Here is a 24,437-nt window from a genome sequence, read left to right as displayed (position 1 = left end):
TAGCACCTTCCCTAACGTTCTCTTTTCTGGTAATTAGTTTAACAAATGAATAGTCACTGTGAGGTGAAACACGGTTCAGTGAATTCTGGAAATGTGATCATACTTATCTTAAGAAGAAAATAACAACCTGAAGCATGAATAATTTCATTAAATTAGCTATTAGGGCTATAAAAGCAGCAGCTACCATTGCTTCCTTTACAGCATGGAGTGCTACCTTCAAGGCTCCCCACTAACATAATTCTATCTTAGACAAAAATTTCAGATCTTGTGATTTTTTTCCCTTTTCTACAAGTTTTATCAGTAGTTAATGACAGAGCACAGCATATATGCTTTAACTTCAAGACAGGTACTTAAATATCTTCAGGTAGTGCTTTGGAAATCTAAGACTCTAACTTACTCTTCTAAATCAGAAAGTAAAATGCTTCCAAGTGTCTGAAGTTCAGATATTGGAGTATCTTATTAGATCTCATATCAGCTCCTGGAAACTTCTTAAATGAAGATAAGGGTGACTGTTTATAACAACCAGGAATTACCCTTGGGTTTTTAGCAAATTTTCAATATGATCTTAATTTCACAATTAACATTTAACTGGGTTTCTCTTCCATTCTTTATTATCACAAAGTGTTCAATAAAAACACTTCCAAGTGTGAGTATTTATGTTAACCCTTCTAAAATAAGCAATGTAACTAACCTTATATGCACATTTTCTGAAGATCTTCATATTCATAATGTCCTGGCTGAAGCGAGCAAACACACTCTATAGTTAGCTCCCTGTTGGAGTTATCTTGATCTTCCTATACAGAAATTATTTAACTAATCTTCCATTATACCACACTTACTTAGCAAGTTAATACTTACAGTCAAGAGGTACATCCAATGCAGAAATCATTTGGCACAAAAAGAGGACCAAGGAAGCTTTTCTTGCAGATACGCTCTTCTTTTTCATCATGATTTCAGGCTGTATTGAGTGAATCACACTTGAAGAATGAAGCCCAACTTCATCGGACTAGGTAGCCTAGAGTAGTGCTGCAAATATAAACAATAAATCTAGTAAATAAAATTTTAAAAAATAATAATATGAACATACTATGGGAGTTGAATGATCACATCTTAATAATATTCTGAAATACTAACAATCTACATGCAATTATTATACAGAGATAATATTCACGCTACATACTCCAATGAAATCCAAGCAGAGATCCAGAAGTTCTTAGGATAACTAGATTAACACTTGTCTAGAAATCCAGTGAACAGCTCCTATAACCTTGTTGAATGGAAATACAGATGTCTTTCCTACACAAGATAAAGCATTAGCTAGGTAAAAAACAGTATATACTAAAGATCATAGACCTCTGAAGTAGATTTAGAAAATTAAAGCTCTCAATATCCACCTAGTCTTTGTTTGAAGCATCCTGCATACTTCTAACCACAAATTTGCTAAGTACCGTGGGATCTTCCTGCAGCTTTGACCTAGGTATCTTAGTTTCTCCCAGCTCTGCCATGCTGCAGTGTTCATTCATGTACTGTGTATAGGAACCTATCCTCCTATTCCTGGATTTTTTTTATTTCACTCTAAAGTTGAAATATTTTGCCATTTCTAGCCTTAAATCAAAATCTAATTAACTGGTAGCACACTATCAAATTCTCTTCACCTTCTTTCCTGTGTGAAGAGGGGGCAAAAAGAAACTTCAGGAAAACTTATTCTGTGAAATGTGCTCGATTTTCTCCCCTCCACCAAGCAAGAGAGGTCATATTGGCCACAGCAGAGTGACTCTGTCATTCTCCTTATTTCTATGGCATTCAGGATCCAATTCTAACTCAGAAGAATGTTGAAGGAGTAAAAACTAGCTGCCTGTAAGTCCCAGCATCATAACTAATGACCTATAAAGAGCTTTAAGAATGCAGATTAGAAATCCAAAGGGTGATTACACAACACTTTCTCAGTAAACGGACATTAGCTGAGAAGGTATTTCCCAGATGCCAAACTGATAAGAAAGTTCAGAACAGTAAGCATTAATTTACCTTGAAAAGAGCACTTGCTTAGCTATGCCTGCAAATGTGAATCACAATGCTATTAAGTCCACGAGGAGTTAAAGTTGCAGTGAAGCAGTTGCCTTACAAATGTTACAGTTCCTTGTGCTTCCTTAACTTACTTCAAGCAGCCTATGCTAAGAATTTCCCTCAATCTTTAGGTCACACAAGAAATGATGTCTCTTAATTGCTGCTGTAGATGGTATTTGTCTGTGTAGAAGACTTCTGAGAAGGCTTCCGATTTGAAACCAGAACTGCAGCATAGAACTTAGGCTGCCATCCTAATTCAGCACATCACACTCCTTGATTCTTACTGTCACTTTCTATAACAAACGTTTGTTTCAAATTCAAAACATCCCAGCAGATTAAATTAGAGATGTAGTGCTCCTTAGAGCTCTTGGCTACTGCTCACTGGGGCACAACACAAGAGGGCAAATTGCATATTCACATTCAAAGCTATCTACAGTACTGAAGAACAGAATGAAACACCTGAGTATTTGTCACAGCAGATTAGAAATACCAAATACATCAGAAGAGAGAATACCTGAGTTGTAGCTTTTTCCTACTCATTTATACAAACTGAAAATGCAGAAGCAGATGATGTGGTAAGCTTAACTCCAATATACCCAGAAATTGGTTAACGTGCGCTGCAGAGAAGCATAGCAAGTACTCAAGACTTTCCTAGAAAAATAAACTGAAATTTCCTGTATTTTAAATGGTCACCCTAAAGCACTGGGGGTTTAGCTGGGGAAGAGAAATGTTTCTTCCATCCCACTTTTGGCACGTATAGTTTCCTGTGCTCCTGCAGTTAGTAGGGGGGAGAAGAAAGGTTTCTCTTTAGAGTGCAGGAGAGCACTCCAGCATGTTTCCTGAGACAGTGCTTTCCAGAAAAGCTGATTTTGTTCCATCCACTACAGTTGTTGGCTCTTCTCCAGTTAAACTATATTCTCGCTCATTGTTTTCTTGATCTTTATGCCATCTCCTCATTTACAGCATCACTGTACTAGGTGCTGTCTGTGCAATGTATTTGACCCAGAATTTACAGGATACTCTTTGGAGTAATCTGCAAGTGAACCTTGACTTGTTTCTTCTATTGTTTCTTCTCCAGCAGATTTTCAGCTCTCCTTACGAAACTCTGAGAACCTGAGTATCCACTTTATTGTCTTGTGCTTTCACTGTGTAAAATGAGTATTGCTGGGATCTGAGAGTATTTTAAAATTAAATTGCATTCCCTTTGAACAAGTACAAATGAATATGCAGGCATAGTGAATCAGCTAGGTGTGATTAAAATGACTGTGAAAGTAATACCCTTGAGAAAATGCCCCACATTGCCCACCTCTGCTACTAAAATGCTCAGGTAGGATACCTACTGAGTCTACTGCTGGGGTGTTTGTATGCAATACAGAGTTCAACAGGCAGTGGGAAATATAGCACTGAGTTTGCACACTGATTTTTGTCATTCTTCAGAGAGGCACTGTGCCCAAACACTTTGTGATAGAACATATTTAATTGAAATGATTTTAGGTTTGTCAGCACAACTGGGTGCTCATGTTGAATGTAATCAAGATTAAATCGGACATAATTTAGTACGAATACAACAGCTGCTGAGTAGAACTAAACATTGCTTTGACATAATATCTGCTACAAAATAAGGCCAGGCCTCTAAGTGCAGATCAGTGCAAAGGCTTCAATTTCAAAACCTGAAATATTTATACAGTGGATTGCCTTTTCCTCCAGATAATTTATTAAAGCTCTATTGTAACACTGACATTTTGTTCCACCGTTTTTATAGGAAAACATATATTTTGACAATTTATTTGGGAGTCTATTCACTGATTTCTACAAAATAAGATTCTCTATACTTTCACACCTCTTACACACAACAAAATACCACCTACATCTTCTGTGCTTCTGGCTGAGATGCTTATTGTGAGTAAAAACAGGGACAAAAGGTTGAAACTATGGTGTATTAAACAGGAGTTAATGAAAACATGAATGCATTAAACAAAGTATAATAATATTTTATATATTATCTATAAACAAGTTTTAAAGGGAAGACTTTATGACAAAAGAACAAGGATCGTGTGAAAGAAATCCACTTTCCCTGGTGCAATTTAAGGCTGTTTCCTCTTTTCCTATAACCCATTGCTTTGGTTTTGGCTCATCTTATGGGCTTTAGGGACACCCACATAAAAAAAAAAAAGATTGGATCAAGAATAAACTATGCAGAGACAACTCATGAATTCAACAAACTTCCTAAGCACTAATTCAGATGCTGCAGGTCTTACTACTGTTAGATGCTTACATGTCCTTTAGCCATTTTTAAGTTTTTTTGACAAAGGCAGATGGCAAAGCTGTGTGCTGCACTCTAAATGTTCTTGGCAGTTCTATATAGAGCAAAAAAATCATCAGCCTGGTCACGCTCCTGAACTCCCCCTACACTGAGAATTAGTCTTTTGGCTCCAAGGCTGTATTTCAGCATTCACACTGGTCTCCTTCCTTCCCACCACCCAGACACAATTTTCAGTCTCTCTACTTTCATTTGCTATTTTCCACTATAGGAAAACCAATTAGTCCTTGAACCTGCTTTATTGACAATCCTGTATTAAGAGCTGTTAGCTGGTTCGTTACTCCTTAAAATCTAGTCTGTTTCATTATATAGTTCGATTTGTTTTTATTAATTAGTATCATGTGGCTATAAATCAACTGGTTTTCAAGTCTATTACATTGACAGCACCATCTAATCAAATTTGGAGTTTTATCACATATTAAAAAATATTTTAAAATATTTAAAAATATGTTTAATTTTTTTTTGTCAATGATTTGTTTTACAAGCCCTACTTTCCATGAAACTGTGTTGAGTAGAATTAATTTTGCTCACGGCCTTTAATTCCCTACCAGCTGAATCCCCAATCAGCTTTTTCCATATGTTCACTGTGATTTATATCAGGCTATATTTACCCTGCTCAATCTGCTTGTCTGCTCTGAAACTGGGCAGAATACCAGGTTTCTTCCAGTCTTAAGGAACTTATTAAAAATGAAAGCACGTGAGCCAGAAATCTTCCCCACTGGTTCCTCTAGAACTCACAGTTGGACCCATTGCACCTAGACCTGCTAGCTGAAAACATGCATCTTCCACACATATTATTTACTATCCATTAATCTATTATTAAAAAAGCTCTCTATCCTAAGATGATGCTTCTTACTTTTTCTTTCAATTCATGTTTCTTGCATGATTGCAAACCCCCGTAAAATATTGTGAAGTAGCTTACAAGACAGGGCTAATCCTATTTCTGTTCTTAAAAATTAGTTCTATAAAAATAAATCAAATATTTGTCTGCTCATCTCCTCCATGGCAATAGCCAACACATCTGCCTTGAGAACAGAAGCTCTTTCACACAGATCATAGTACTGATCACATCTGCACAGCCCCAGCACAATGAGATCCAATTGCTTCTAGTGTAACTTGAGCGTCCGCTACAGAGCTAGCAATGTGAAACAGCTTCATCATCCATGAATTCTGTGCTGCTATTGAACTGCTCTTGTACCAGGTCATCTGACACCCACCCAGCTGATGCAGCCTTGCACGAGTTTGACTCCTCAGCCAGGACTGAGGAGGGTCCTACACAGGCATGAATATCCCATGTCTACCTAAGCACAGTCAACACCAAATCAGTCCTTTAACCGCGTTTTATTAGGTGTTGTGGTTTAACCTGGCAGGCAGCTAAACACCATACAGCCATTTGCTCACTCCCCACCACCCAGTGGGATGGAGGAAATAACTGGAAACAAAGTAAAATTTGTGGGTTGAGAGAGAGACAGTTTAGTAGCACGGAAAAGAAAGCAGCAGGGTATGGGTGGCTGAGTGGGCATACTAATAAAACAATTAGAATATACATAAGCAAAACAAGTGATGCACAATGCAGTTGCTCACCACCTGCTGACCGTTGCCCAGAGAGTTCCAAAGCAGTGGCCTCTGATCAGCTTTTCTGCTAGTTTATATACTAGGCATGATGTCATATGGTATGGAATATCCCTTTGGCCAAGTTGGGTCATCTATTCTGGCTGTGTCTCCTCCCAGCTTCTTGTGACCTCCAGCCTCCTCACTGGCAGGGCAGTATGAGAAGCTGAAGAGTCCTTGACCACTGCTTAGAAACAACTAAAACATCAGTGTATTATCAACATTATTCTCATCCTAAACTCAAACCACAGCACTGTACCACCTACTGGGAAGAACATTAACTCTATTTCAGCCAAACACAGGACATTAGGACAGGGGTATAAATGAAGATACATCTGTTCAGGTAATTAATTTCATAAGACATCATTCCAGCAGTGAGTTGTTCCCACTGAATGGGAGACAGAAGGAAACCCCTGGGTTCCAGGTCAGCTATGATATGTTCCACACTGGATAAGTCATAGGCAACCTGGATCTTGTCTTGTTGTTTCTGGGGTTTTGTTTCTGTTTTGGGGTTTTTTTGGTGGTGTTTTGTTTTTAATTTCTTCTCTCTGTATATTTCTCTCTTTTGTGAGTCTTCCCTTTTGTGAGTTCCTCCCTGCTGCTAACTGCAGCTCTTTGGTAAATCACTACAAACACTGAGATACAGCCAAAATAGGAAAGATATAGGTCCTTAAAAACCTTATTTCATCTTTCTGCACTAGAACTACAAGTGCCACATCCTAGGACTGCCCAAAATTGCAGAGTAACAGAAATAACTAAGGACAGAGTTCAAATGCCTAAATAATGGCTGCAGATGAGCCTGTACATTCAGTCATGATTCACAGACTTGAATAGTCTTGTGAGAGAAGCCACCTTAGTGTTCATTTTTGGAAGATCTGTCCTTTTACAGTTCTCGAATATATTCCCTAAGGACCTATACTGGATTTGGCCCTTCTAAGGATTTAAACAGAGGAGCACTTATTTTCTAGATCCTGCAGAGATTAAATGATAAGCGGCTTTGGCTGGGACGATTACATACATGGCAGAGCAAAGCTTTGGATAGCCCTCAAACAGGGAGGTAAGCCTGGTAAGTTCAGATGCCTTCAGAGTGAAATCAGTAGCTGAACTGCTTTTTTGGATTGCAAATTTAAACTCAGATGTCTCATCTTGCTCAAGTGCTATCTGGTGTCCTAAATTCTTGACTGGATTCAGTCTTTTCCTCCTTTTTTTTTTTTACCTCCCCATTTACAACAGATGGAATGGAGCATAAAAATAATGTTTTCACACCATTTATTTCAGTAGCCCAAATTAGAGTCACTACAGCCTGAACAAATGTGTGTCATCTTTTATGCATACTTTGTTGTCTTTCAAAGGCTTGGTTGAAGTGCTTGAATTGAGCACACTTCAAATTTGCTAAAGTCTTTGGGTTTACACAGGCGAGAGTAGAAACACAGCTTGCATAGGCTTAGGCAGATACAGTTTGGCTTGAAGTTTTGCTAAATATGCTTATTATGCAGAGTAAAGAATTAAGTTTGATTATTAAATTTCTCAGCGGGGAATGAGAAAAAAACAAATTAAGAAAACACATTTTTACAGCACTGGGATGTTAAAAACAGGTACCCACATGCATTCAGTGAGGAACCATTCCAGTGGGCTGTGGAGTTTCTGACTTGTGGCCTCTGAAATTATTGCTTCTGCTAAATGCAAGCCAACCCATTCAGCTTCCCCTTCTGGGCTGGCAAACTTCTGGTATTTATTGCAGATGGCCTCTCTCCTGGACAGTTAATCGGGATTCAGAGAGGGATCCCAGTATGCCAGCCGCAACAGCATGGTTCGCTTCAAATCCATCCCCAGCTTTGAGCACACATTGGCCTTTGGACTTTTGAGGATGCAGAAGTCAAAGCCTGGGTATCACTAGGACAGCTCTTCAGGTTCTGACATTTTTAGATGTAAATGATCTAGTTGCTCATAAAGTCCACTTTCAGAAGACCTAATTCAGACTGAACTTCAACAAGACAAAGGTTTTCAAGTAGCCCAGCTTTTTCTCTCTAAAAGGTTTTGCAACAGAGCAAAAGAGTGCTTATGGGAAAAATATCTCTGAATCATCAGACTGTTATGACAGCTATACTGTACTGTGCAAACAGACCCAGAAGGAAAACTGCAGAGTGGGCAGAAGGAAAATGCACTATCATCCTGAGTGAAGACTCCCAATTCAATGACTACAGTTAGTTCCTTATAAATATGCGAAAAGAATGCTCAGCTGAATTACTCCCTGAAATGTTAATTTGTTAATTTATTTACCCAGGAGATATGATGAAAGGGTGCTTTTTTTTTTTTCCTTCTGTATCTTAACCCACCAGAATTCAGGGCAGGGGCTTCTAGAGCTCACTTAGGAGAAGGTAATACATTCTGTATTACTCAGGTTAATTACTTTCTTTGCTTCCCAAAGCTAACCCCCAAAGCACTATCTGTCCAGAAGTATTCCTGCAATCCTGGAGATATTCTTGTGAAAGGCAGACTGTGCAAAAGAGCAGAATCTGATTCAAAGACAGGGAAACTCCTCCCTGTGGGAAGTAGAGCAGAAACCACTAATATTAGCATGAAATGCCAGGATAGTTATGCTAAGGAGGAGGTCGCTCAGAACAGGGACAGTGCCAGAAGCTGAGGACTAAGACATTCTGTCAGATATAAAACCCTAACAAGTACATGAACAAAGGAGGCTAAACAGCACTGAGGGAACAAACTGTACAAACTCCAGCTAGCTGCCTTGAGTAGATTTTTTGGAGATGGGGGTTGGGGACCATCCATGTATGTGCAACATCTATTTAACAGGCAAAAGTTAGCATGTTTGCTGGTTTAATTTTAATTAATTCTGTTAGAAAAGTTACAATTACATCTGTTAGCTTGCAATCTCTGCCCACCATGAAAAACTGAAATGAACTCAGAGCTCAGATACAAACTCATCTACACTTCAGAAATATCCCTCCTTTCTTTTAAAGTGCTGATAATGGTCATGATTATTATACCTGTGCAAATCAGGACTGGCCAGCTTTAAACAACCCTAACTCATGCTGCCGCTGTTCCAAACAGAATGCTGTGAGACTTCAATAAATGAATCAACTCCTTAAAATTTGTTTGCAGATATCGCTGATGTTGTGCTGCATTTCATAACCAGGTCACCATGCTCAGGTATGCAATTGAGGACTATACTTGCAGGGATGACTTGTGCCTTAACAATGGTTAGAAAGGACTTGCCAATTTTAAGATTATCTGACTTTATCATTTTTCTGTATCACAGAAACATTCAGGCTGGAAAAGACCTTTGGGATCACCAAGTCCAAACGATAACCCTACTCTACAAAGTTCACCCCTAAACCATATTCCCAAGTACCACATCCAAATGACCTTTAAACACATCTGGGGTTGGTGACTCAACCACCTCCCTGGGCAGCACATTCCAATGTCTGACCACTCTTTCTGTGAAAATTTTTTTTCGCAATGTCCAGTCTTAACCTACCCAGTCATAGCTTTAGGCCATTTCCTCTTGTTCTATCACTAATTACCTGTGAGAAGAAAGCAGCACCAGCCTCTCCACAATGTCCTTTCAGGTAGTTGTAGAGAGCAATGAGGTCTCCCCTCAGCTTCCTCTTTTCCAAACTAAACAGCCTCAGCTCCTTCAGTCGCTCCTCATAAGACTTATTTTCCAGGCCCTGTCATAGAAGGAGATCAGGTTGGTCAGGCAGGATCTCTAGTCCCCCCTCACCTCAAATAACTCCTAACTACACATGCAGTGCTTTGTCACTTTCATAACATCTGTCTGCTGCAGCTGGCCACCTTAATTCTATAGACAAAGTAATGTAGGGAAGGTGGGCATTCGAGTTTCTTTTTTTCCTGCTGCCTTCTTTCTTTTCTTTTTTTTAAATATTTACTTGTAGAGCATACAACAGGACAAGGCCTGACAGGGCACACACCATGTCTGTGTAATACAGTGCTGTGAACAATGGCACAACCTCACTGCCATTGCCATCATTAAGAGCTGACTTACTCACCTAGCAGTTCAGAAGGCAAAGGAGATTTAGCGTTTACCCTCAGGATCTCATTCAGGGAGCTCAACACCACGCTACAGGTAAATTCTGACAGGGTTCCTCACACTGTCCATGAGTGGGGCAAAGACTGGTCTGGATCTCCTGGGTTTTTTGCCCACAAATATGAACAATAATGTCAGTCCTCCATTAGGTAGCACACTGATCCACAGATAGGTCAGGGCAGGTGCTTTTCTGAGCTTGGAGTTGAGGGAAGGGGAAAGATTGGGGCAGCCAATTGTAGAACCAAATCACTGTGATGGGATCGAAAAGATATCAAATAAATAATACCTTTTGGATTTTGCTAGATGGAGGGGAAAGGCAAGAAGTAAAGAAAGTGTGCATATATTTAAAGGCATTAAGGTTGGAATTATGTTAAAATTCTACATACATAAAATCAGATGTAGAGAAATTGAAAGTATTCACCACAATATTATGATGATTCCAGCAGCACTGACAGCCACTGTCTGGAAGATCATGGGGGGGAAAAAAATCCTGTAAAAGCCTAGCAATTTGCACATGAATATTTGCTGCAGTTCTGCCCCCCTCTACAGTGGATTCCCAGTGATGGATTATTTCAGCATAGATTTCACCTTTACACAAGGGCTATAAGAGCATTATAAATATTTCACTGAAAGAAATAATGGAACGGTGAAAAAAAACAATGTTGTAGTAGTTATGGAATATTTAAAAACACTAAGGTCTGAAGGCTTCAGACACTCTTTGGATCCACTGTGGATCCATTGTAAGGCAAACTCCAGAAAATCTGTAACATACACAGAGATTTCAGTAGACTCTTGTGCCTCTGTCACTACCCTGCCCTTTCAGTCTGAAGCACAAATCATGGGCTTGTACTCCTCACAAAGCTTTTCCTTTAGTCAGTCGGGATTTTTTTGCCAGCCAGACATTAAAGTAAACATTTTTAGTTCAGAGTAGGAAAAGCACCTTGGATGAAACCATCAGAAGCAAAAATTGTATTTTGGATGAACCAGCATTTCACCTGTTATTACCTCCCCCAGAGTGTACTGTTATCCAAAACTACCATGTTCATTCCATCTATTACTATGTTTTCTTTCATATTTATACAGCTTTTAGCCAGTTTTACTGCTATTGACTGATAAGCTTCATCTGTCTAAATAGACATATGTATAGACCCAGTGCTGTTATGTTACATTAGTGGGCCAACTTCAAACGAGAGATACAATACACTAAACCTCGTATTTTTAGGATTACTCCCTTACTATGCTGGTGTTATTCAGCCCAACCTGCCATTGGCTTCAGATGAACTTGACTTGATTAAAATTCTTAAGAGTTTTCTATAATCTTTATTGCAGTTGATTCTGTTAAATCTCTTCTCCCCAGCCATTTCCTTGTACCTGCCTTACCAAAGACCTCCAAAAAGCAGTAATTCAAAAATAAAAATGAAGGGCTTATTTTTATATGTTTCACATTTATATAAATGTGAAAATTTTCCCTGCCTTTATGATGTCAAAAGATTAATGTCTTTTTAATTGAATGCATTTTTATTTTAATGTATCAAAAATAAACCCCTGCAATTTAACTCTCACAATAAATCCTGCACTTCTAATAGTCTTAAAATACCGTTACCAAATTGAAACCTTCTAAATGAGATGCTCTAACCTACATTCCCATATTATTGTCCTTTCATTCAAAATGTATTTTATGTTAAGAATATTTTCAATTTTCCATTTGAAAGATCCAGAGAAGGCACTTAACACCCTTAACATAATTTTAGGTGCAATTTAAGAAAGCAGCAATAGGACAAAGCCAGTAACTGGAGCCTGAATGAGCTTTTTCATACAAATCATTAATTCAAACCTTTAGGGTAAAAAAAAGCTCATTTATTCTTCAAGAAGTTAATCCAGTTTGTTCCCTAACTGGGAAATAGCTTTCCCTGAAGTTTTGATCTATGTTTGCTATTCATTAATGAAACAAAAAAAAAAAAAATCTTACTCAGGACTTCATATCTACTACGTAAATAAACATTACACTTTGATGTAAAAACCTACATTGTTCACACATTCATTTTGAATTTTACATTCACATTACCATTGAGGAAATAGAAGAAATTTCTTTCATATTGCCATATTAAAGTATCACAGAACATACGGAACAGGTCATACTGAGTACAATCACACAGAACCTACAAGATAGTCAGGGGATCAGGCCCAGCCAGCATGGATTCAGGAGGGGCAGGTCCTGCCTGACCAACCTGATCTGCTTTTATGATCAGGTTCCCTGTCTGGTGAATGTGGGGAAGGCTGTGGATGTAGTCTAGCTGGACTTCAGCAAAGCCTTTGACACTGTCTGCCACAAGAAGCTCCTGGCAAAGCTGGCAGCTCATGGTTTGGACAGATTCACTCTGAAATGGGTCAAGAACTGGCTGGAGGGCCGGGCCCAGAGAGTGGTGGTGAATTGTGCCACATCCAGTTGGCAGCCAGTCACTGGTGGTGTCCCCCAGGGATCAGTGCTGGGCCCCATCCAGTTAAGTATCTTTATTGATGCTGTAGATGAAGGAACTGAGTCCATCATCAGTAAGTTTGCAGATGACACCAAGTTAGGAGCAGGTGTTGATCTGTTGGAGGGTAGAAGGGCCCTGCAGAGGGACCTGGACAGGCTGGATGGGTGGGCAGAGGCCAATGGGATGAAATTTAACAAGGCTAAGTGCAAGGTTCTACACTTTGGCCACAACAACCCCAAGCAGTGCTACAGGCTGGGAACAGAGTGGCTGGAGAGCAGCCAGACAGAAAGGGACCTGGGGGTGCTGGTTGATAGTAGGCTGAACATGAGCCAGCAGTGTGCCCGGGTGGCCAGGAAGGCCAATGGCATCCTGGCCTGTATCAGGAATAGTGCAGCCAGCAGGACAAGGGAGGTTATTCTTTCCCTGTATTCAGCCCTGGTCAGCCACACCTTGAGTATTGTGTGCAGTTCTGGGCTCCTCAATTCAAGAGAGATGTTGAGGTACTAGAATGAGTCCAGAGAAGGGCAATGAGGCTGGTGAGGGGTCTGGAACACAAACTCTATGAGGAGAGGCTGAGGGAGCTGGGGTTGTTTAGCCTGGAGAAGAGGAGGCTCAGAGGTGACCTCATTGCTGTCTACAACTACCTGAGGGGAGGTTGTAGGCAGGTGGGGGTTGGTCTCTTCTCCCAGGCAACCAGCAGCAGAACAAGAGGACACAGTCTCAAGTTGTGCCAGGGGAGGTCTAGGCTGGATGTTAGGAGGAAGTTCTTCACAGAGAGGGTGATTGCCCATTGGAATGGGCTGCCCAGGGAGGTGGTGGAGTCGCCATCACTGGAGACATTCAAGAGGAGACTGGATGAGGCACTTAGTGCCATGGTCTAGTTGATTGCTTAGGCCTGGGTGATAGGTTGGACTGGATGATCTTGGAGGTCTCTTCCAACCTGGTTGATTCTATGATTTTATGATATCTGGTTGGAAGAGACCTCCAAGATCATCCAGCCCAACTCTCAACCCACCACTGAAGGGTCAACACTAAACCATGTCCCTAAGAGCCAGGTCCACACACCATGTTTACTACTGTTTTCTTTGGCTTGTTACAGATAATTTATCCTTTAACTCAAGATTGCATAAGCAAACAGCCCTCATTGCAAAAACACTTTGGTTTTTTGGGTTTTTTTTTTTTGCTGTTTAAACTAAGTTCTGTGTACTTCTGCACATTTGCATCACTAGATGAGGAAAAGACTTTTTCCCATTCAATGTACTGTTTAAAGTTTGTTTTGTCATCATATGACAAGCACATACAACATCCTCCCACAAAAGTAATGGAAAACATTGAATTAAAGCTTTTTCACGGTAAATGAAAAAATAGCAATGCAACAGGAAAATATATTACAAAATACCCCCCAAAACCTAAAAAAAAAAACTTCCTGAAATTCTGCTGTCAGTACCACAAAAGCACTTTATTACACAACTTGCAATCCAGACTGCATATTGGTCCTAGCAGAGTGATAAGCATATTACTTTATCCACACTATAGAATGACTACATTTAATCCTTCAAAATGAAAACCAGATTATTAACACATACACATCTATAATAGTTGTACCCCACAAAAGGGCATCCAAAGAAAAGTCTACTTTTTATGATAATATATCTTGGCATAGAAACAAGGCAGCATGATTTCACCCCACAATTGAATTTATTTGAAAAGACACTGGGTTTATAATTATGCAACCATAACTGTAGTTTTTTGTTTTCTTAAGCAGAGTTATTTGTTAAATTTTTAGACATGCACAAAAAATGAAAACCAAATTTATCTTCAATAGTATGGGTACACTAAACAGTAATTCTCACAGTACAATTATTGAAAATTATTTCAGAACATTCTGCCAGTTGTAATTTTTGCATAGTTGTAATATCTAATGTGTGTTTTTCATGCAAATGAAGTACAGAAAAAAATGCATATTTCTGCACATTTCAGAAGGAAGAGCTTCAAGAAACTATAAAACTGAAGGCAAGACATTTAAAAAGTAAAACCAAGTAACATTCCTAATTAGCTTTGATTATTTCAAACACTTGGCTATGTTTTATAGTTTTTATAATTTATCTTACTCTTTGAGGCAATGTTCAGTCAATCCAGTCATAGTTAGAATAACAGTGTATCAAGGCAGCTTGTCAGTCAGACCCCTCTCCTTTGCTCCTTGAAATATTGATCCTTCAATGAAAATACAAAGGACTGCTCACTCGACTCTCAAGCAACACCTGCAGGTGATACAGCCATATTAGCATAATAATGTTCTGTTTTGCAACATGGAAAGAATGTAAAATTGCTATAAATCAACATTAAAGGCTAAAATTATTTTCTCAGCCATGTTAATTTGAATTTAGAGAAATGCTGTTGTCCAAAGATTTTTTTTTACATTAAATTGCTTTACTGCTTATACACTAGAGAAACCATAATATAACTAAGGCCAGAAAGTATTCTTTAATCTTTAATCTAAAATTAAATTTTGCTGGTTTTTCAATTTATCCAGAGATTTAATACCACTTAAAACTGTGCTTTGGTTCTATTAATTTTAATCAAATGTTATTTTAATTGGGCCTGCAAGGACACATAGAAATTACTGCACCACTTGGAAGAAACTAATTTTTTATCTCCTGTTCTTACATCTCTGAAACCGGCCTGGTTGTCAGTTTTGCCTTCAGGCATTATTCCCAAGGGCTCGACAGCTTCAATTCGTAACTCAGATTTGCTCAAAAGAATAATGTATCTCAAAGCAGTACTTCTGGAAAGCAAGACACCAAACTTTCCATAAAGTCTGTGGGAAAAAGTTAAAGCCTAAAGCAGGGCTTCACCAGGCACATGATGTGGCAAAAGGACAAGGCAATGCTACCCAGCATGTAGTTTCCTGCTGTTTACAAGGGTTGACACCGTGTGTGTAGACTAAAGAATTACAGTGCCTCCTCACAAAATCCAAGGTAGAACCTTAGAAAATCAGCTGTGAATGTTGTAAGTTCTCTCCATCCCCCATCCTCATCTCTCCCAAGCATGCTTCCTTTTCACAGACAGACAGATGCTGCCTTTTCTTTCTTCCTAATACCTGTAAGCTAGCCAGGCACCACTAGACTGGTAGAAGAACTGCTATCCATACTGCTGAGACTTGCTGTCCATAAAAATGGAGAGTGACAGGAAATAAAACTCTCTCAGACTTAAAATAAGAAAAATCTACTTCATACAGAAGTAGTAGCTTTTCTTATTTTCAAAACAATAAACCACTAAATAATATCCTCTCACAGAGAGCTGTTACAATAGCTGAGGCTGATATTACCAGTCAAAATGAGGGCAGCCCTCTCCACCTTGATTCCTTCCTTCCTTAGCAGAAGCCTGATTCATGCTATTTCACTTAAAGGATTTGGAATTATTTCCCTATTCTCTAACCTAAACTACAAAATAAATTATTAAGTATGTTCCACAATTAAGTTAGGTTCAGTTTGTCCAGACAACATTTAAACTAAAACAAACAGTTTCACTCCCCATCAGAATAAATTTCAAAGTAGCAAATCAGGTTTCATCTCTAAGTGCAGGAAAATAATGTTTTTCATATCAAGACAGATATTAGAAGCCTCAAGTATGGGTTGGGGTTTTTTTTGTGGCTGTTTGTTTGTTTGGGGGTTTTAATAATTTTTCATGGGTTTCTGCATTCAGGCTGCTGTATCTTTTCTAACTTCAGAACTCATTCTGTAACAGAACCTGATTGCTTTAAAAAGGAGTTGTCTGGAAGCATCTTTCACCGAACCATGGAAGAGGCAAAAATGAAGGAAGATCTTTTCTCACTCTTCTCTAATCTTGCTAGTAGGTTCCCAGCACTAGGCTGAGTCCAACAAATTATATGCATTTTGACATATAATGCTTGTTGCTGGGCAGTTGCCAGGTAAGATAGTAAAATTTCTGCTTAATTAAAGTACATTCCTTTTTTCCACAGCAGCCAACGATCTTGGGTATTTTTAACATCACAAGATGTATTCACATCAGTATATACCAGGCAAAGCATGATATACCTTTTGTTTAATATTGAAAACCAGAATTTCCAGACATAAAGCCAACAGACAGCATGACTAAGACGCTCTGAACTTCACACGTAAGTTTTCTCACATGTTTAATCTGAGAAAGTTTACCTAAGCCACTGAAGTGGTTTAGCAGAGACATTGAATGTCAGTGGGAAAACAGAAAGAGGAAGGAAAGATTCAAAGGAGATAAATATAGTTAAAATACTGTTTTAAACAAATTGAACCACCTCTAGTGTATTTGGGTCACGGCACTTGCACCAAAAAAAAATGTACCCAGTGAAATTCGAGTTGAGAAAACAAATACAATTAAACCTAAACTGACTTGACAGCTGAGTAGAAACGAAGCTAGCTATACATTTCCCTTTGCTACTATAGTTTTCTCCTTTTTGCCATCAATCACTCTGGTCCTTTGATCAAAGTACTTTATTAGAAAGTAGATTTCAGTGCTTAATATTCCCCAACTGCAGGTGTGAAAAAGGTTCGTAGAGAATAGGACAACCACTTTTCTTCTTTGTTTTTGTGGGAAGTCACAGAATTATATAGGTAAATAATTTCCACAAATTAAAATAGAATCTGGCTGAAGGGGGAATATGAAGCAGTGGAATTGACTTGCTATACTCTCTCTTTTGCAAGACTGGTCCTTATACTTCTCTTTAACATTACCTTTCATTTGAGTGAAAAAGTTGGTTCTTTATTTAGGGGTGATTTTCACACCAGGCTTTCTCAGATTTAATGACAAGTAGCTATTAAGAAGATAAGGAGAGGCCCTGAGTTGTTCTTCTGCTCCTCACTGAAAGTTCCTGTCCTCTCTTCTTGCATTAAAGAATTGCAGCTACATTCGTAGTTCGTTGATTCAAGAGAAAAGAAACCTACAGAAGAGAAGATTAGGTTCTCACATGACAATTTTCCCCAAATGAACTCCCTCTTTCATACAACAGCCTGAAATTAAACAAGTAAGGAATCCTGTGAAACTGTACCCCCAGCCTACATCTTCATGGGTCTGAGCTGGGTGAATGTCATACTCAAGTATTTCCATACAACAAGTTGACTCTCTTCCTCCCTACTGCACCACTGGAAAGGAATACTCTGCAAAGCAAAGGAAAACTACTTCAGTGTGAAATCAAGCATCTGAAAATAGGAACTGATACACAATTGCCTTTCTTAAAAACGTTTTAAAAATCCAAGAGATCCTAATATCTCTGAGTTACTCCATTTAACTCAATGAATAGAAAGTCAACAACATCCATTGTGAATGTTCAAATTTCTACAAAATCCATAAAAAGTTAAAATAAGTTATTCAAAGACAGTCTCCCAAACAGGCTTTCTTTTCAGAACTGCAAACTTACTCAATTTCCCAAGGAATTCTGTCATACTGCTGTCACAGTTTTCAAATTTCATTTTCACTTGGCTTTTTCATTCAGATTATCCAGTTGCTCAATATAAGCATTCTTTCACGAGGCCTTCAGCAGGGACCCTGTTTCTTCATGCCCCTGTGACTCGCAGCCATACCTTCTTTTTAAACAACTTTTCACTTTAGCATCCCATTTGCTGACTTTAATAGAATCTTATACCATTTCATCATTTACTGCCTATAATTATGGAAATAACAAGATGCACTTTACTTCAAATTAACTTGTTCAAATCCTTGTCTCATATTCAGCAACTTCAAAACCCACACAGTCTTTAACACTTTTTCACATGTTCAGGACAAGATGTTGGATAAAACATGACATAAGGTTAGACTGTAAGCATCAGGCTACCAATAAATTAACCTATTCCAACGCCTGACCACTCCACAAAGAATTTTTTTCCACTATCCAACCTAAACCTCCCATGGCATAGTTTCAGGCCATTTCCTCTAGTCATATCACCTCATTACAACCTCCTTTAGGGTAGTTATTGAGAGTAATGAGGTCTCTGCGGCTGCACAGGGTAAACATTCCCAGTTTCCTCCACTGCACCTCGTAAGACTTGTTCTCCAGACCCTTCACAAGCTTTTCTTACCCTTCTCTGGACGCACTCCAGCAACTCGACATCTTTCTTGTATTGAGGGGCCCAAAGAAGTCCAGAATAGGGATTGATAGCTTCAGGTCATGTAAGAAAGAAACTTTACTCTTCTACTTCATCTTAAACCTCATCTTGTCTTTGAACTCCTCTTTTTTCATGAATAGCAATGGAGACACAGCCTTAACATTCAAAGGTTTGGGGACTTTTCTCCATGTTCCTTCCTATATGGAAGCTTTTTGAATCTCTCTATGTTCCTTCCTATATGGAAGCTTTTTGAATCTATTTCCCTCCAGACTGTAGAGCTTTCAAGTCTTGTCCTAGTTTTGAGCCACGAGCTGCCCAGGGCAAAAGGACAGAAAAGATATTTTACCCCTTTTCCAAGGAGTAAAATAAAAATGCTCCACACTGGATTGGAAGTTTAAATGGAAATTCCATTTACAAATATACACAGGTACATTCAGGTAAAAGGAATACATTTGAGCCTACCACGCCAAAATCTTCCAGAAACCTCCACCCCGCTCAGCCTCAGCAGGCCCAAGAGCAGCCAAACTGCTTCCCCTCCCCCCAACTAGACTCAGGCCTACCACAGGCTTCCACAAGTCCAATTGCATAGCTCGAAATTCACTGCCAGCCAAGGCCAAGAGAAAAAGCCCTCCCCCACAAACCATATGATAAAAGCACATGCATCCCAACCAGAGAGGAGAGAGAGCTTTGGCTGTACGCTTCCTTAAATAGAGAAATACAGGAAAATGGAATAGAATAACAGATTACAATATCCTGGGATGAACTGTCCATCCCCAGGGGATTCTCCACCCTCTGGAAGACTTTTCTTTATCGTTATATCAATTAACTCTTGATTTCCCTTAATCTACAACAGCTCTAAATACTGCAAGAAAAATCCTATAGTCCTCTTATTAAAAATCCTGCACTATAAGTTCTACCTCACAGAAAACTTCAGATATAATGATCTATCTAACAAGAAGTAACTAACAAGACCACCATGTTGGAGGAGACTCACTAACCTCAGTGGAATTACTCCTAATTCACATAAGGAGGAAAATAAAAAAAAAGCATCTCCTGCTCTGATATGCTTCCCTGTGACAAGCCTGTATCACGACAACACAGAAGCCTGTAAAGCCCACACTGACTCTTCTTTTACCATGTCTGAGACACATTTCACAAGTTGACAGATGAATTCATAAATTTCACTGCATATTTCATTAAAAAAAATGGCATTGCCATTCCATTTTTACTACTTTTATGATTCAAACCACGTCCCTGCATTTCTTCTTGATGAGTTGCAGTACTATTCCTAGTGTAGTTGGTTCGATGTGCGAATTTGTAGTTCTGAAGTGCTATATTCTGCAAACTCCTTAAGTCATGAAAAAGGAATGCAAACCTTCATTAGATTTCCTCTTATACCCACCAGCCTTTTACATTAATTTATTCAGATAAGGCTTGTTTGGTTTAGTGGGAATAAAAAAGTTCAAAAAGGTGTAGGCAACTATCACATGTCAATGTTTGCAGTCCTCTGCAAAATAATTCCAGCATAGTACAATCCTCCACATATATTTAATAGAATGTATTTTATAAATAGCATAAACTATATATCTGAAGATTTTTCCTGAGATAGGAAAATCATGTTAGTTATGTAATTACTTTAATCATAGTGATATAGCTATATACACACAAATATTTTGCTGACTATATATATATAGACATGCACATATAAAAACAATATTTAGTCTGCTCTGTGAAAAGTCAGAATGTGTTGCTTTGATGAGCCTTCTCCTTTGAAAAAAAGCACCTCAACTGTGTAGTTTCTGTGCTCACTTGCATCTCAAATGCAAGTTTGGCACAACAGATGTTTTTCATTAGCACACCAGTTTGCAAATGATGCAGAATTCATGAAGTTATCTACAAGTCAAAGCAGCTTTTAAAAAGGAAACTGAAAAGCCATATTTAAGATGTTTATGGAAAAGGGGTGCAGAAAAAGACAGGTGGGTAACAGAACAATTGTTAGGTTAATGTGATACTGTGGAATGTTACACATAGGGAGAATTAACCCAAGATCCATCAGAGCTCACCAATTTGTATCAAAGAATCACAGAACTACAGAATGGTAGGGGTTGGAAGGGACCTCTGGAAATCAAGTGCAGCCCCTCTGCCAAGGCAGGTTCACCTAAAGGAGGTCACACAGGAACATATCCAGGCAAGTTTCAAATGCCTCCAGAGATGGAGACTCCACTACCTCTCCAGGAAGCCTGTTTCAGTGCTCCATCACCCTTAAACTCTTCCTCACATTTAGATGGAAACTTTTTATGTTCAAGTTTGTGACCATTTATCCCTTGTCCTGTCACTGGGTGCCACTGAAAAAAGACTGGTCCCATCCTCCTGACATTCCCCCTTTAAGTATTTATAAGCATTTATAAAATCCTCCCCTCAGTCTTCTCTTTTCCAGACTAAGAAGACCCAATTCTCTCAGTTTTTCCTCATAAGGAACACGTTCTAGTCAACTAATCATCTCTATAGCCCTTTTCTGTACCCACTCCAGCAAGTTCCTGTCCTTCCTGAACTGGGGAGCCTAGAACTGGACACAGTATTCCAGATATGGCCTCACTAGGGCAGAGTAGAGGGGGACGAGATTCTCCCTTGACCTGCTTGCCACTCTTTTCTAGATGCATCCCATGATGTCATTTGCCTTCTTGGCCACAAGGGCACATTGCTGTCCCATGGTCATTCTGTTGCCCACCACAACTCCCAGGTCCTCTTCCCCAGAGCTGCTCTCCAACAGATCAGCCTCCAATCCATACTGATACATGGGGTTGCTCTTTACACTCGTCCTTATTGAATTTCATTAGATTCCTCCACGCTCAGCTCTCCAGCCTGTCTCAGTCATGCTGGATGGCAGCACAGCCTTCTGGCATGTCAGCCACTGCTCCCAGTTTTGTACCATCAAGCAAGCTTGCTGAGGGTTCACCCTATCCTTCATCCAGACCATCGATGAATATATCGAATAGGGCTAGACCCAGTACCAACCCCTGAGTGACACCACAAGCTACAACCCTCAACTAGATTCTGCCCCAGTGACCACAAATCTTGAGCTGTGTCCTTCAACAAGGTCCCAATCCATCTCAACTTCCACCATCCAATTCACACTTCTTAAGCTTGGCTGTGAGGATGCCAGAACTCTAAATCTATCTTTGCTCATTTTTGTTTAAATTGTGTGTCATGTTAAGGAAAAGCTCATAGGAGAATAAAGAACTGTGAGAAGTTCTGGCTACAAATTTCATCTCAACTGTTGGTATACTTTCAGGGAAAAAACAAGAAGAAATTCTCAAAGCTCTGTCAATAAAACAGAGTAAGAGGAAAAATGCTTTCAACATGAATGTGGCCAAGAGGCATCTCAGGGTGAGATTTTGAAAATGCACTTCATTCATCCATGAGTCCAACATGGCATTCTTTCAAAAAGAAATTGAATGCTGGTTTTGCAGTCATAACTTCAGAGCCTTTTCAGGAAGTGTCCTGACCACACAGCTCACTGCCTCCGTTTTGGCCCTGGCCAAGAAGTGACACTTCATGGCTGTCAAAGCTTCTCCCTTGTCTTCAGCATGCTGTTGCCTTCAGCAGATTTCACTCTTACCTGTGTGAGGGAGCACACACATGCAAACTTTCCATTTTACAAATCTGTAGAACACCCCAAACAAAAGATTCCCAAGTAGAAAGATGTTTTTGAGCAGAAAGGCATTTAGTTAATTTAGCTTTCTCAGAACAAACAGTGGTAACTAGGCTTATCAGCAAAAAGATGCTTTATCTAATGGCAACAAAACCCTACTCTAAAGGTAGTCAGGTATTTTATTTTAAATACAAAAGAAGTACCAACTGTATTACTAACAATTGTAGGGGGATGTTGATTGGCACAAGAACTTTTGCAGGAAGTTTTACGCTAAACTAGTTCTACTTCTAAAGATGCTGTACTCAGAAATCCATAATTAACTTACACATCAAATCACAGAAATGTTTTAGTTGGAAAAGACCTTTATGATCAAGTCCAACCATTACATAACTCTGTCAAGTCTAGTGCTAAACTATGTCCCTTGTCACGACATCTATGCGCCTTTTAAACACCTCCAGGATTGGGGATTGAACCACCTCCCCCTGGGGAGCCTACTCCCTTGAGAACTCTTTCAGTGGAGAATTTTCTTCTAATATCCAATCTAAACCTTCCCTTGATTCAACTTGCGGCCATTTTCTCTTTTCCTATTACTTGTTACTGAAGGGAAGAGACCAGCGTCGATCTTGCCACAACCTCCTTTCAGGTAGTTGCAGAGAGTGAGAAGTCTCCCGTCAGGCTCTTTTTTTCCAGACTAAACAATCCCAGAATGACCTCATGGAGTACAGAATGCAATGAAAAGAACATTAACCTTTCTCCATAAAAGAAAGCATAATTTTTGAACAGAGGTGCATGTATTCCTTTGGTAGTGAGAGTAGGTAAAACCTTCCTTTTTCCACTTGACTGAGATTGAGTAGACAGACACAAAAGGTACTACTTTCTACTGTTCCCACAGAACCTGTCCATGCCTCTTCCAGGCTGTCATGACTTGTTTTAAATTAATTACAGAACAAGACAGGGATAAAAGCCTTTTGTGAATAATCCACAGATCCAATTCTTATTGTATTTTGCCAGGCAGAATATTTAATTTCTCTGTCATTTTGTCACTAGATTAGGTTAGTTATTTACTTACAAAACCCTAGTATAAATTTTAACGTGAGAAGGATATATCCTCTTTCAAAACAACCTTTCCCTTTTAAATTCATGGCTGCTTCAGTGGCATTTCAAAAACTAATGAATATACTGACAGATGACTGGATGACATGTTTCAAATAAATGTTTTTGCTTTCTATGGCTAAACATTTGACAGAAACGTGTTTTCTGAATAACACTTTATAGAAATTCAACAAAAAGGATTTATACTCCTAACTTGTAAAAGCCAAAACCACATGTACTGTAATTATTTTTAAAACTAAGTGGCCATCAACATGTGTATATCCAGTCTTTGTTATTTTGTTCTAGCACTCCACACTGTCATTATCTGTTCTTTCAGCAGTATTAAAAGGCTTTACAAACTGCTGATACTCAGTCATTTACTCTTCAGTGAAGCCAGGGAGCTTTACAACATTACCAGACCACATCAACTATCAAAAGATACTTAGCTACTGCAAAAGAGAGTTCCTGATGCCAGACAGATGACATTATTGAGCTATTACAGCACTCACATCTGCTAATTTTTAAAAGACCCACGAGTGCTCATGAATCCCAAAACAAAACCAAAAACCCCTGTGGAATAAATAAGAGATTATGTATTCTTCAGCATGCATTATTTAACAATGTTTTTGCTTTGGATTCCGCTAATCTTATATAGATTAATCATTTAAAGCTTGCAAATGTTGATGCTCCATAGATGTTTTTACAAATGTAATTCCTTTGTGAAACAGAAAAAGTCTTACAAGGGTTGCAAAAAAATCATAACTGGAGAGTTTTTGTATCACAAAATTTAGATTTCCCCTTTTGCAACAGAGAGAATGCAATCCTTGGTGTTTAATTAGAAGTCTGAAATCATGTGCTACATTTTACTATTATAATACTGATCCTAACTGAATGCAAAGTGATATTGTAAGATTTTTCACTTCTGATGGTACTGTCCACATTGCCCCATCTAGTATTTTATTTGATCACATTACAGAGTCACTTTTGGCTCAGCTCTTTGCAAAACTGAGGTTATTCTTCCTGCCTCTGCCTAATGAGTTTCAGGCAAAAATTTTTA

General features: G+C 38.9%; 1 protein-coding gene across 32 annotated transcripts in view; it reads right to left on the bottom strand.

Moving 5' to 3' along the window:
• Positions 1 to 958, bottom strand: part of NRCAM (neuronal cell adhesion molecule) — a 66,546-nt gene extending 65,588 nt beyond the window's left edge. For all 32 annotated transcript variants that reach the window (XM_054399341.1, XM_054399353.1, XM_054399342.1 and 29 more), the window contains exon 1: positions 859 to 958. In XM_054399341.1, the coding sequence (XP_054255316.1) occupies positions 859 to 949 (91 nt within the window). In that variant the 5' untranslated portion in view covers positions 950 to 958. The remainder of the gene's footprint in view (positions 1 to 858) is intronic.
• Between the last annotated feature and the right edge of the window lie 23,479 nt (positions 959 to 24,437).

The sequence above is a fragment of the Indicator indicator genome, chromosome 3, assembly GCF_027791375.1.
Source record: "Indicator indicator isolate 239-I01 chromosome 3, UM_Iind_1.1, whole genome shotgun sequence".
In the NCBI taxonomy this organism is placed as follows: Eukaryota; Metazoa; Chordata; class Aves; order Piciformes; family Indicatoridae; genus Indicator; species Indicator indicator.
This window is presented reverse-complemented; position numbering and strand designations above follow the sequence as displayed.